The 15,748-nt window shown below is 39.2% G+C and overlaps 1 protein-coding gene across 2 annotated transcripts in view; it reads left to right on the top strand.

The window, feature by feature from the left end:
* Nucleotides 1–6,859, top strand: part of RAB15 (RAB15, member RAS oncogene family) — a 77,944-nt gene extending 71,085 nt beyond the window's left edge. For both annotated transcript variants that reach the window (XM_075844693.1, XM_075844692.1), the window contains exons 6-7: nt 1,390–1,455; nt 4,507–6,859. In XM_075844693.1, coding sequence (XP_075700808.1) covers nt 1,390–1,455; nt 4,507–4,662 — 222 coding nt within the window. In that variant the 3' untranslated portion in view covers nt 4,663–6,859. The remainder of the gene's footprint in view (nt 1–1,389; nt 1,456–4,506) is intronic.
* Nucleotides 6,860–15,748: the final 8,889 nt, after the last annotated feature.

Here is a 15,748-nt window from a genome sequence, read left to right as displayed (position 1 = left end):
AAACAATAAAATGGCGCTCAGGTTGGAAATTTACACTTCATATAAGATAAGGAGCACTGAGTAGATATAGAATATATAATGTTGTTGTTATTGGAATCTCTTTTTTTTTTTTTTGTAGAAGCGATCGGAGAGTAACAGACAGGGGATTAATAATATTTAAAACTCCCTGAGACTTTATTGATTTAGCCATTGTAAACGTGACAGACAGGGTGAGCATTCCATGAATACCCCAAATTTTATCAGGGATGGTTGCGTACTGAACAATAGGTTCTTCTATCAGCTCTTACAACATAGAGCCATATGTATATAAGCCAGTGATTTCACACTAAATTACAAGGGTAAAAACTCTAAAAAGGAAACTCCTAGGGAATTCCTACTGCCATAAACTTGCATTCTGAAATGATATCTTTTGGACGGGATTTGGTGACGGATTTGCCTGACCCCTTGCCAAACATTATGAGCATGAACAGGCTGAAATTAGTTTTCAATCCCTACTAAACTAGCAACAGCTCTTGCTGCTTTAGTTTTTTGACCAACCCCATACCATTTTTCAAGAAATCCCAGGGTCCCGTGGGACTGTGGTTGGAAAACACGGATAAACGTATTAACATGAGAAAACTGCTCCAGCTCACATTGCATGAACTGCTGTATAAACTTGTTTTTTCAGATTAAAAAAAGGTATTGCTGGTTTGGGTGCTAGTTCAAGTCTCCATGTCGCCTCCACCACCACCAAGCCAGCCCTTAATGTTTTGTTGGCCCGAAAGTTGGTTTTCCTATAAACTGTTAGGCACCAGGTTGTCAGTGGATGTGGGAAGCCATATTGAGATTCCATTGGCCATGGAGATGGGACCAACCTTGGTCACCCTTCTTGCTATGCATATAGCAGCAGAGGTTGCCTCCTATGGTACTTCTGCTCTTGGACACTGTTCTACAACTAAAGACAGACAGCAGTACAATGCGTCCCATACACAACCATTATTATTCTTCTTATTATTCATACTATTGTTTTAGAGTTAATTAGTGGGGTACCATAATAAAGGATTTCTGTTTTGAGTGTATTCAACCGCACTGAAAAAAACACGTGTTTTTACACTGATTTGCCGTGGTTTTGCAGTTAGCACGGAAATCGTGACACATAGTGGCAAAAATCCATGCGGTTTTTTAGGAGCAATTTATGGCCGTGGGGCAAAAAAAAAAATCTGCGAAAACTGCACCGTGTGAATACACCCTTAAACTATGTGAATGACTTTTTGCTGGGATTTAAAATAACACCATTGATAGAGTTTTTCCGCAAATTTAGGAGGTTCCAGAATGAACTCTGGCATGGATTTCTTGTTTTCCCTTTGCTGTTGCAAAAGAAGTAATGACACAATAATTTTTTCTTTGTAGCTTGCAGAAGAATATGGCATGGACTTCTTTGAAACGAGTGCCTGCACTAACTATAATATAAAGGAGGTACGGACCGTTGTCATATTGATGGTGTATAGTATTAAATCTCCATTATTAGAATAGTTGATCTATGTACTTGAATGATGCATAAATTCAGCAAAAGTGCTCACAAATCTTGTACAGGTAATATATAATATTTTTTCACTAATTAAAACCAGATACTGATGACTTTTTTTTTCTAGTATAATTTTATTTTTTGATTTGTAGATTTAAATTTTTATTTTACTCTACATGATTATGGAGGCAGCTATCTTGCCTTTGCTACTGCAGCCACATGGACCTTAATGAACATCTCTAGTCTACAAGTTCCTGACATCTACATACACTTCTCAGTGTTCCAGCCCAGCTTCTTTTACTGCACACACACTGTGATTGTGCAGAGAAAGAAGTTGGGCTGGAACAATGAGAAGTGTATGACGCTGATTGGTCACTGATTGGTCAGCCTCATACACTCCTCTGTACAACGCCCAGTTGGTAAAAATTTAAAAACACGCCAAGTTGTCTATTAAGAAAGTCATTAGCATAAATCTAGAATTGCTGATAACTTGCTCAAAAATGATCATTTTTCAAAATAAAAACCACTGCTGTTATCTACATTACAGCGCTGATCAGATTATGTAGGAGATAGGGCACTTATAATGTGGTGACAGTCTCTTTAAATCACCTAGAAAAAATGCAAAAATCTATAATATGGACGGTGCCGTCCAAATTTATAATGACAAAAAACAAAACAAAAAACATTATTGGACACAAACCAGCACAATCTAGGTAGAATTTTGATATTTAAATAAGTACAAATTTATTCATTAATTAATTTTAAAAATTGCAGTCGAGTCCACTCACTATATAAATAACACTATTATAGACTAGAGGACAAGAATCTATGACATACAATATAATTTGCTAAAAAGAGACCATCTAACATGATCAGCTAAGAAGATGAGCATATCACGATAAGTACTGTTGATTAAGGACCCAAGACCAGGTTCATAATACAAAAAAGTTATATCTAGAGAACAGGTCCAAAATGGACAAAAGTGCATACAGATCCAAATGTACTTATCTATATCTTGACGTGATCAAGGGGCCCCATTGATATGTAGATTGGGCCGAATGGATGTCCTTTAATGACGATATAGGGAGCCTGTGTCTATGTGCCGTATTTAGGAACACAAATCTCTCAAAAGACACCTCCAGTTGTTAGAACAAAATTAGGTGTAGGGGAAGATCTGAATTCCAACAACTGGAGGTGTCTTTTGAGAGATTTGTGTTCCTAAATACGGCACATAGACAGAGGCTCCCTATATCGTCATTAAAGGACATCCATTCGGCCGAATCTACAATCTACATATCAATGGGGCCCATTGATCATGTCAAGATCTAGACAAAGTGCATACAGATCCAAATGTACTTATGTCCATTTTGGACCTGTTCTCTAGATATAACTTTCTTGTATTATGAACCTTGTTTTGGATCCTTAATCAACAGTACTTATCGTGATATGCTCATCTTCTTAGCTGATCATGTTAGATGTCTTTTTTTAGCAAATTATATTGTATGTCATAGATTCTTGTCCTCTAGTCTATAATAGTGTTATTTATATAGTGAATGGACTTTACTCTAATTTTTAAAATTAATACATTTGTACTTATTTAAAGAGGCTCTGTCACCAGATTATAAGTGCCCTATCTCCTATATAATCTGATTGGCGATGTAATGTAGATAACAGTGGTTTTTATTTAGAAAAACGATCAATTTTGAGCAATTTTAGATTTATGCTAATTAGTTTAATGACCAACTGGACGTTGTCCAGAGGAGTGTATGACGCTGACCAATCAGCATCATACACTTCTCATTGTTCCAGCCCAGCTTCTTTCACTGCACAATCACGCTGTAACAATGGGCTGGAACAATGAGAAGTGTATGACGCTGATTGGTCACTGTTTGGTCACTGATTGGTCAGCATCACACACTCCTCTGTACAATGCCCAGTTGGTAAAAAGTAAAAACACGCCCAGTTGGTCATTAAGAAACTAATTAGCATAAATCTAAAATTGCTCAAAAATGATAGTTTTTCAAAATAAAAACCACTGCTGTTATCTACATTACAGCGCCGATTACATTATGTAGGAGATAGGGAACTTATAATGTGGTGACAGAGCCTTTAAATATCAAAATTCTACCTAGAGTGTGCTGGTTTGTGTCCAATAATGTTTGTTTTGTTTTTTGTCAACTTCATTTGTAGCTGACTTTGGGGCCAATCACTGGCCACTAGGGTGTATTTTTTTCATAAGGCTGCTGTCCCACGCGGCAGATTTTATTGAAAAAAGTTCTGCGACTGTAAATCAGTTCCATACATGTAAATGGGTTGTTTCTGCATCTTGTGCATGGAATTCTGAAAGTTTCATTGAGATGAATAGAAGTGATTTTCAGTCCCAGAAATTTCTGCAACAAAATCTGTTGCGTGTGAATTTTTTTTTTACAAACCGCTGCAAATATGATAAAACAAAAGAAGAAACCATACCGCCCTCTCCTTTTCCTGCCAGCGTTGAAACACCTGGCCATCCTCCAAGTCTTTGTTTACAAGCGCCCAACATGTGACCGCTGCAGCCAATCACAGTGCTCAGCGGTCAAATGTCTTACTCCCTTACTCCTGATAACACAACTCCGCAATGGAAGCCATAATGCCAGGAATAAGGCACGTGACCGCTGAGCCCTCTGATTAGCTTTAGCGGTCACAAAGACCGGGAGGATCGCCATAGCGTCAGCACTGGATCACTGGGAGAAAGAAGAAATGCATACGGTTTCTTTTTTTGTTTTATCATATTTGCATCTGTTTGTACAAAATGTTCACAAGTCGAATAACTCCTTTAATGTACAAATAACCTTTTAGATCTTATTAAATGGGTTGAACATTTTTGTATGTCCTATGTGTGCAACGATAACCATACAAAACACAGTTTATGAAGCAATTAAGAGTGGACCTGTACATGTTTCATATACAGTTCCAGTTTTCTACAGCCTGTAATAATTTTCTCTATCTGTTGTGTGCTCTAGTCCTTCACTCGACTGACAGAGTTGGTCCTATTGGCTCATAAGAAAGAACTAGATGGCTTACGTATTGCGTCCAACGATGAACTGAATCTAGCTGAGCTTGAAGAGGATGGCTGCAAAGCTGATGGAACATCAAACTCGAAGTCCTGTTGGTGCTAGGTTTTCCCTACTAGAAACAGATATTGGTGGAAGAGTCAAAAGAAAAAGGAGCATTTAAAATGTTCTATTCTTAAAGTGCAGCGGGTGTTGCAGAAGCCAAACTATTTGTGATAAAGGCAAATGTAGTTAGCAAATGTAATTTAAAAAAAATAAATAAGAAACTGATGTTGTTCAATTTGTAAAATAGATGCATAGTTGCCAGCATCTTTATGAAATTTACAGAGACACTCTAGAGAGAATTGTCTTGCAAGCCCTCTGAATGTGCCATACACCTATTGAAAAAATATTTCTAAATAACGACGTGCAGCCAAATTAGTGGTCACCTGATAAGATGGTCAACTTCTATGCATCTTCAATTAATAACGGACAATTTACTGTCAGTCGCTGAGAAGCTAATTCAAAGGTGACCAATATTACTGCACTTGCTGATGTCACGTTTAAAATAATAGACCTCCACAAAAGAATAAAAAAATTGTCAATATCTCTAAGTGAAAGAAACAGAATTACAAAAACTTTGGCTACTTCTGCTTTACTAGTTTATAGCCATTTATATGCTTTGATGGAAATCCTCTTTTTGAAGTGGCTTTTCAGGAAAAACATTGATGGCTGATCAAACCCTGAGAACCCTACCAATCAGCAGAGTGAAGGGGACGTAGTGAATGGGGCTAAGCTGGAGTACCATGAAGAGAACAATGCAGTCCCATCGTTCTTCTGATCGGAAACCCTTCCAAGGGATGGACCCCCACAGATCACACACTGATCGCTTAGGTTTTTCGTGAAAAACCCTTCAATATATAATAATTAAGCACCAAAAAAAATTAACTAAAATTTATACAAATTTTTTTTTTTAAACACTTTCTATCTGTACTTGGGCAAGTTGCAATGAAAAGCTTTACATATTGTGAGCCATTTGACAATGATAAAGTCTGAAACATTTTACACACTAAAGTAGCGGTCTAGCTGTCGGAAACCCTCTTCATATTCTTTTATTATCCCAATTCATAAATGCCCTTTCACTTTATTAGAAAGACTTTTACATGTCACATTCTGTTGGTCTTTCTTCACCAAATGTTCTATGAGTAGAAAGATTACTTTTTAAAGGGACCTAAATTATAAAATAGTCCATGAATAATTCACTTGTAATATTCACAAATACAAAGTATGTTACAAGTCATAGCTTGGGAGAGCTCTGAATTTAGTTTTGTTTATTATATTTTTATATATAATTGACCCAGCCCTTTAAAATCAGTCCCAATAAGTATTTTTGATGGCAATCGCGCCCATACATACGGTAATCGAGCAATCCATTGGCTCTTCATATCTAATAGAAGTATTTAGGTTTACATTTATTATACAGTCAAGCTTGAAAGGAGAGTTATTATTGTTCAGCAATAGCTACATGATCAGCAGTGACTACTATCCTCTCTCCAGATTTTAGTGTTGTTCACACATTGTTTATGATCCACTCCTAGTTTTGGCTTCAAAATACTGATGCAAAATGCTGACCGAATCTGCAGAGGGGAAATATAATGGAATGATTTAAGGGGTTTTCCCAGAATCGACAATTATGACCTATCCCCAGCATAGGTGAAAAGTGTCTGATCGCTGGGATAACCCCCCCCCCCCCGTTCCCACTCATTGCTCGACCGCAGAGTTGTGAGGAATTTTAATGGAGCTGCGGTTAAGTTATCATCCGTGGCTCCATTCAATGTCTATAGGACTGACAGAGACCGCACTGTACTCTGCTCCTTCCATCAGTCCCATATAATTCAATGGAGCAGCAGCACCCATGCTCGCCTGCTGGTCCATTCAAAGTCCTCCCCTCAAAACACAATTTCAACTTTTTGAAATAAATGCCATTATAAAACTAAGATAGAATGTACTATTGCACCCACTGAATGACAGGCTGAACTCTTTCTGGAAATCATATTACTGTTAAGTAGAACAAAGTTTTCAATTTCTATAACTACTTTCTTTGACACCGTACAGAAATGTACTTTTGCATTTTAAATGTTGGCTAAAAGATATTTGTGTAGAAATTGTCCTGTCTAAGGCCGGCTTTAAGGTTTTGAGACCATAGAAGATCTCACATTGTAGCAGCACAGTTATTGCTGAAAGGGTTTTCCATGAAGTAAATAATGCTTATTTATTGTATAATGAAAGTCATGCAACTTTCTAATAAACTTTGATTCAATAACACAGTTTATGAATGAATGGGAAAAAATGGGGGAGATTTATTAAAACTCCCGCTGAGTTTTTTTGTAGGCAGAAATAATCTGCCTCAAAATTCCTTCAAAAATTTTGAGGCAGATTTTGAACTGCCAGCGTTGTATTAACACTTTTTTTTTTTTGCAGCGTTTTTTGCCCGTGGTCGTTGAATCTAATGCAAGGACCGTGGGCAAAAAAACGCCACAAAAGGCAGGACCTCCAGCGGCCAAAAGCAGCCCGGGATAAAAAAAAAACTCCTCTGCCTCCTGTTGAAATCAATGGGCAGTGATTTGGGCAGTTTTTTGGGGTCTATTCCAACGTGGTTTTAATGTCAAAACCATCGCCCAAAAACTCAGTGTGAGCTGACCCTTAGAGTAGAACTAACTTTGTTGTCCATAGCAACCAATATCATTACAGCTTTTCATTTTTCCATACCAGTTTAAAAAAGGTAAGTTTAGCTCTGATATGGGCTCCAAGGACAGTTTATATCTTAGACCGGTTTGATAAATACACCCCAATGTTTACATTTAGAGGCTTAAAAACCTGCCTTGGAAATGTGCTGCTCACAAAAGTACAAGAGAGATCACCGATACACTATGTTCACATCGGCATCAGGGCTCCGTTCCGACGTTCCGTCAGAGCTTACCGTCAGAATGGAGCCCTAACTGACACAATCTACCACGCTATTGATTCAGTCGAAACGACAGAACCCTTGCACAAGGGGGACAAACGGAAACCATTGGCACTGGATCAGTCACCTTTGAAATCATCGGTGATTGAAACCTATGGTTTTCGTTTGTGTCCATCAGGGCTCCATTCTGACTGTAAGCTCCGTCGGAACAGAGCCCAGATGTAAACGTTGCCTTAGGCCACATTCACATCACGTTAATGGACTTCATTTAACACATATGCCGGGAAAAGCTGCCGACATATTTGTTTAATGGAAGCCATGACCGATGCCATACACAGTGGCATCTGTCACCCACAGAGACCTATTGTAAAAATACATACCACGCAGTATATGATTTCTCACAATATGTTGCAATTCACTGTGGCCTGGAAAATTAAAGCTGTAGATGTATATGTTTAGCGGAGTTCGATGACTGCTACGCGGTGTACACGCTAAACATATGGCAAAGACATAATGTGAATGAGGCTTTCATGAGCCATGCACCTGTTTGAACAGCATATTTTCAATGCAGGTTTTCAGCCTCTGCATGTAAACCATGCATATGGGGATCATGAAATTGTAAGGAATTGAAAAACAGAAATAAATAGCTTTGTTACCCATAAAAAAACTTTGTGGGCAATTTAGAAAAATGGAAGATAAAAAAAGAACACATTTTGTCTGACGTAGTATTTAAAACTTGAAGCCCTAGTACTATGTTAAAAAGCATGATTTTTTTCTTAGGATTTTTTCATAGGAGGCCACTACCATGGTTCACTCAGTAGGTCTATATCACACGGGTGAATTCCAATATTTGTCTGCCATATTTACTGTACAGGACCTGGTTTCTATCTTGCTAGTGCAGCAATGCTATGGAGTTAGTGTATGCAGCTGGGTCTGAAAGACTAAATTCACTAACAACCAAGTGCCACCTCCCAAAGTCTTTAAATGCATATTTTAAGCTGGAATACTTGGTAAAACAGTCCATTAATGTAAAGAATAGTCCTACAAAGAGTGTTGTGAATATGTCTATTGGACATAGGACATACACTTGGAGGGAAAGGTTATACGTTCCACTATACATGCCACTATCTTGCAGAAGAAGGAAGGGTTAATATTTAAAATTTAACCTTTAATAATGTCCATATAAAAATGGAATATCAATATAGTATAGTTATACTGTTAAGTTTCTCAGACATACACAACATACTCTATTCACAGTGATGTATAGAGGGTTCCAGTTCCTTCTTTATATAGCAGAGTAAGCTTGGATAATGCACGTTTGCACAATGGCATTCTGTCTGTCCCTTAAGCCTCACACTCAGCCCTCACTGTTGACAAAGTAATGGGCACTCGTTCTGAAAAGAACGACCCTGTTTTCTCCGGAAACTATCCCTAAAATTGCATAGTAATTCCCTAGCTAAAGCTCGTGCTCCAAAGCGTTTCCCCAGTTACACGCTGGTTCGTCAGGGAGTTATTGAGCATAGTAGCATAGCAGATCAGTTGGCAGTGGCAGCGAGTGCTTCTGATTGCACCCTTTTTGTATGTCAGATCGCCCCGCCCCTTCTGGGGGCTCGGTAATCAGACATCCAATCAGTCGTGAGCACTGATGAACCATCAGTCTCGCATTGACATGTCCTCGTTCCCTCCCAGTGGGCCGGATTCATGGTATGTGAATAGGGATTCCTTCAGCTTTATCCCTATTGGCTTAATGCTTCCATAACTAGGTGTGCATTACTGTATAGTTATTGTGTACATTAGGGGATTCTTATGGAGAAGACTACTCCAATGGTTTAGTCATAGTTCATTAACATTGCGGAAGTATCACAATTTCCCACAATATAACACTAGATTACGACATAGGAACATTTATTCAGCCCAAATTTTGTTATATAGGTATAATCTAAGTGTATCTAGTCCTCATATCATAGCTAATAGTAACAAATACATCTTTTGTCCGTACCAGCAAAGAGAAATATGTATCTGACTTCTAACTTCATGTTGTAGAATGGTATAGTCCTACTCATGAATATATGCGTATCATAGGAAGCAGCCATAATTGAGAATTTCATTCAGCCCCTCTGGGGCCACTGATCTCATTCTATGGATCCATCGACTTTAAACCTGTAGCAAGCCCCTGTCCCAGTTGCCCCCTCTTATATTTGGCTCCATGTGTTGGATTCCCTGGAATTTAATAGCCCCAGGGTTACCTCCATGTACTGTCCATATATGTCTAGCGATTTGGGGTATCTTTTTTTATTGAAGATATCATTATAATGATCCCTTATCCGTCTTCTGAACTCTCGTTTCGTTTTGCCAATGTATTCCATTGGACAAGTGCATTTAGCACTCCGAGAAAGACCATTGATCACTTTTAGAAGGAATAAAAGCCTGAATGACAAACTAGTGCAGAGTCATTTTAGACCAATAATCCTGAAGGATAGCTGGCTGAATAGAAGACCCCTAGGGACCTTCAAATGCGGAAAATGCCTGGCATGTGAGTCCATAACCGTATCAAAAACCGTTATGAGTACAACAACTGGCAAGGAATATGCAAACAGAGTTTATTAATGGTTTATCAAAAGGAGTCATCTACATGGCTAAATGCACTTGTCCAATGTACTACATTGGCCAAACGAAACGGGAGTTCAGAAGACGGATAAGGGATCATTATAATGATATCCTCAATAAAAAAGATACCTTAATTGCTAGACCTATATGGGCAGTACATGGAGGTAACCCTGGGGCTATTAAATTCCAGGGAATCCAACACATGGAGCCAAATATAAGAGGGGGCAACTGGGACAGGGACTTTGCTACAGGTTGAAAGTCGATGGATCCATAGAATGAGATCGGTGGCCCCAGAGGAGCTGAATGAAAATCTCAATTATGCCTGCTTCCTATGAAACGCATATATTCATGAGTAGGACTATACCATTCTACAACATGATGTTAGAAGTCAGATACCTATTTCTCTTTGCTGGTATGGACAAAAGATGTATTTGTTACTATTAGCTATAATATGAGGACAAATGATACTTACTCAGATTATACCTACATAATAAAATTTGGGCTGAATAAATGTTCCTATGTCGTAATCTAGCGTTATATTGTGGGAAATTGTGATACATCCGCAATGTTAACTAACTATGACTAAACCATTGGAGCATTATTCTCCATAAGAATCCCCTAATGTACACAATAACTATACAGTAATACACACCTAGTTATGGAAGCATTAAGCCAATAGGGATAAAGCTGAAGGAATCCCTATTCACATACCATGAATCCGGCCCAATGTGAGGGAACGAGGACGTGATGTCATTGCGAGACTGATGATTCATCAGTGCTCGTGACTGATTGGATGTCCGATGACCGAGCCCCAGAAGGGGCGGGGCTGATCTGACATACAAAAGGAGTGCGATCAGAAGCTCTCGCTGCCACTGCCAACTGATCTGCTATGCTGCTATGCTCAATATCTCCATGACGAACCAGCGTGTAACTGGGGAAACGCGTTGGAGCACGAGCTTTAGCTAGGGAATTTACTATGCAGTTTTAGGGATAGGTACCGGAGACAACAGGGTCGTTGTTTTCAGAACGGGTGCCCGTTACGTTGTCAACAGTGAGGGCTGAGTGTGAGGCTTAAGGGACAGACAGAATGCCATTGTGCAATCGTGCATTATCCAAGCTTACTCTGCTATATAAAGAAGGAACTGGAACCCTCTATACATCACTGTGAATAGAGTATGTTGTGTATGTCTGAGAAACTTAACAGTATAACTATACTATATTGATATTCCATTTTTACATGGACATTATTAAAGGTTAAATTTTAAATATTAACCCTTCCTTCTTCTACAAGCTTGTAATTTGGAAGGTACAATGGGAACCAGCTTGTAATTTGGAAGGTACAATGGGAACCAGCCCGTTGGTTATTAACTGGGAATAATCTATACATGCCGCTATATTTACATTCCCATGGAAAACCATTTTATATTTAGGAATATTGGCCCACATGTATGTGTCTTCTTTTTGGTGGATTTTACTCCAAAATAGTATTTAATATGCTTTGTGACATATTTATTAACTATTTGCACCAAAATGTACAAAACATTTGCGCCATGTACGGCCGTTGATAAGTCTATTTATGAAATGTGACTTTTTAAAAAGGTGCGAAAAAGGCGCAAAGAAGAAAAAAGTTGCATCACTACTCCACACAGACCCTGATGGAAAAAAAAGTGGAAACATTTGAAAAAGTTAATGACAGTGATGTATGTTGTGAGAGATTTATCAAAGAGGGCACATGCTGTCATTAAATTTGTCGCAACATATGTCAAAGAAGTCTAGCTTTAACTTCTACATTGGCTAAAATGACGCCACTTTTGCTAAATGTTGTTTCTTTGCGTGGTTGCACAAGCAAGTTCTTGGCTGATACTTCTATAATTACAATGATGGCAGCCATGACATCTTCTGATCTTATGAGTGCCGATATGGTTTACATTAGGAAACTGGAAGTGCCCCGCATCTGCCCTGAAAAATTAAATCTATAAGAAGCATATAAAACCTATCTAAGCTGTATGCAAAATGATGGGAAATCACGACAACCATCAGGGTGGTCTTTCTCACCTGCTCTCCATGGCACAGAAGTTTTCCCTAAAAGTAACATGTACAAATGTATTGTTTTCAAAAAACAAAAAATGAAAAATAATCTCACAAATCCTATGATTTATCAGTACTTACAAGTGTTAGTCTAGCCTCTGGTGGCAAAAAGTCATCTGCATTACATGTGGCCAAATAACAGTATTGACAAAGGCTTTTAGAAAACATTACGGTATTTGTGATCTGTATTGTAAAGAAATGTTTTCCCTTCATTAGTCTTAACATGTAATTTGTACTTGCTGTGCTTTGATGCTGAATTAAATATTGTTTTCTACCATGTTGACGTAGGTCATTTTGAACAGAGACAATCGTTTGGTGTATCGGCATGTTTACGGACTGTTTTTATGTTTACGGTGTTTGTAAGAGGAAACGCCACAGACAGACGTCAAACATAACATTACCAAAAGCTAACTACCCTTTAAGAATAAATATCTATTTTACATCAATTGTTCCTTGCTTTTTTTTTTTTGCTTGAATTCTACAGAGCAAAAACACATTTGACCAAAATGAACTATGGGGTAAAAGTAGATCTAAAGTTTACCATGGATCTCTAGGGCTCACATGACAAAGTTACTATGTGCATAAGTGAAAAACAGCTGTTAGAAAGCCCTTCCCTTTACCTCTATTCTGTGTTTTCTTGTACCTACCGAGAGTACAGGGAAGACAGCTAGTCCATGGGGAGGCTCTTGATTAGGTGGGCTGCCAACAGCGGTCTTTGCTGTATTCAACCAGGGGGCAGAGGGTCAATAGAAGATTGTTCGGCTCCCCCAATATGCAAAGCTTTGGACTTTGTATAGGCAGCTGTTCCTGCCCACACGCAGCATCTCAGTGAATCCTATTTAGGGTTATGCTGGCAAAAATATGTATACATCTCCTGCTGTGTTGTATGCGCCAAAAGTGCTGGCTGGAGAAGTACGGGCCTAGATTTTACTATTTTCGCACCAGATTTTAATGTAGAGACAACCCCAGGTTGGAGTAAATACGATCGCTTTGATGTGATGTGGGGTATTATGCTGGTCTCTCTGTTTTCACATTAAGCTGCCTGAATAAGACTATTAAAAAACAACTTTATTGATTATCATTAAAATGTATGAGCTACTAGTCAGTTAGGACTTTTTCAGGCTCTTGACAAGAGTACTCGGTGCAGGTGAGGCGGTTATTCATGGTTGCTCTTCTGTCCCTATCCAAATTCCACTTACTAATTTTTCCCTAATACTATGTACATCTTTTCAACTAGTATGTTTGAACCCTATGCATTTCAGTAGCGGTATTATCAAGATACAATGTCAGGGGTATCATTAATCACGCTATAGGGAAAAAGGAAACAAAGCGCACATAGTGCATGAGCCTGTATTGGGTGAGAACAAAAGGAAAAAAGTGGTCAATTGTGCTGACCTGATGTTGTTATGCTCGGAGCATAACATCCCAAGGTGCGTGTCCAAGTTAGACTTAGGTAGAGACTAGAGACAGTTGCAGCCCAAATTCCGGTTTGAAGATTGGTAAAAATCCACTATGTAGATCCAGGAGATAGGGAGATAAAAAATGGAATATCCGAGGGCGCAGCTGTACTGGAAATTGCTTTTATTTGTACAACAACAACAATGTGTTTCAAGGCCGTACCGGCCGGTACGGCCTTGAAACACATTGTTGTTGTTGTTGTACAAATAAAAGCAATTTCCAGTACAGCTGCGCCCTCGGATATTCCATTTTTTATCTCCCTATCTCCTGGATCTACATAGGGGTATCATTAAAGCTGCCTGGGCTGCATTTCGCCCATATTCATTTATTTTTTTGGCCGAGTGATGACCTGGTGGCAAAATGGCCATGAAGTCCATACAGTCAGTGGCGGATTATCATATGGGCGTTTCGGGCGGCCGCCCGGGGCCCGAGGCTCCCAGGGGGCCCATGGCAGCCCGAAACGCACATCATCTCCTAAATCTATTCAGCGCGCTAGCGCTGCTAACGGCCGAAGATGAGGAGGAGCAGGGAATTGGCCGGGAAATAGGTAGGACACGCCTCCCTGACAAGTGCGGGCCGCCGCCATTGAGTAACAGAACAGCGACGGACGGCTGTTCTGTTACTCCAAAGCAGCAAGAGAAGAGCCGGGCGGGCGGTCACCGGCACTGAGGTCAGTACAGGCTTATCCTCCTGCCCAACTGGTTCCCGACCGCTGGCTGTATTTTTACGGCCAGCGGTCAGGGACGGGTCCTTAAAACCCGAGCCATAGACTTTCTACGGCTCGGGTTTTAACTTGCTGCCCGCGCGATCGGGCAGCTGAATGTCGGGTCTCCGGCTGTCAGTGACTGCCGGGGACCCTGAGGAGAAGATAGGAGCAGCTTTCGCTGCTTCTGTCTTCTCTGATCTCTTTTACACAGCGTTCAATGAACGCTGTGTACAGGAATAGAGACAGCAGCAGCAGCGGCGCTGTCTCTATTCCTCCCGGTGATCATGTGACTGGTCACATGATCGCCGGGTGCCGTTAGTGGCAGACTGTATCTGGGTCTTACTAGACCCAGCACAGCCCTATTAGTGACAATCGTCACTGTGAGAGGGCTGATTTCCCCTGTAACTGGGGCTGCTGTGCAGCCCCAGTTACAGTGGAAAAACATGGTGTAAAACAAAGAAAAAAATATATAAAGTTCCCCAAAGGTCTTTTTTGACCTTTAAGGGACAGACCATAGTAATAAAAAAATAGTAAAGTGCAAAAAAAAATTAAATAATAAATACACATAAAATACCCACCCCAAAAAAAACGTTCCCCCCGACAATCATTGTTGTAACGCTAGCGCTGACCCAATTACCCTAATATAGACATGTAATATATTAAAGTTTACGGTAGACAATGGCGATCACAAATAAAAGGTCTATTTTAGGGTAAAACTATGTTATTACCAAAAAAAAATAGCTGAAACGTAAAAAAGCTTATTTTTTTACTATTATTTTCAAACTTTATGAATAAAAATTCTAAAATAGCAAAAAAGGTGTGCATAAAAACGATAAAAAATGAAACCTGCATTGTCTACGGAAAAAACGTCGCAAAAATCACGTTGGTTTTATTTTTTTTAAATAAAAATGTGTGTTTGGTGCAACTTTGTAATTACGTTTTATTAAAAAATATTTCCACTTTTTGAGATACAGCTGCTTTGTATCCTGTATCCGTCAGGTCAGCAGGACTGACGGGATCAGTGAAACGGGCCCTGCGCTAAATTATAATCTTAGATGTGATAGATTTGAGGTGGATCCTGCGTGTCACTGATCCTGTCAGTCCTGCTGACCTGACGGATACAGGATACAAAGCAGCCGTATCTCAAAAAGTAAAAATATTTTTTAATAAAATCAATCAATCACACTGATACACACACATACTATATATATATATATATATATATATATATATATATATATATATATATAATTATAATATAACGTTTTTAAATGTGTACATAGCATTGTGGCACTATATACAAGGGGGAGCGCTGTGAGGCACTATATACAAGGGGGAGCGCTGTGAGGCACTATATACAAGGGGGAGCGCTGTGAGGCACTATATAC

The sequence above is a fragment of the Rhinoderma darwinii genome, chromosome 12 (genome assembly GCF_050947455.1).
Source record: "Rhinoderma darwinii isolate aRhiDar2 chromosome 12, aRhiDar2.hap1, whole genome shotgun sequence".
Lineage (NCBI taxonomy): Eukaryota > Metazoa > Chordata > Amphibia > Anura > Rhinodermatidae > Rhinoderma > Rhinoderma darwinii.
This window is presented reverse-complemented; position numbering and strand designations above follow the sequence as displayed.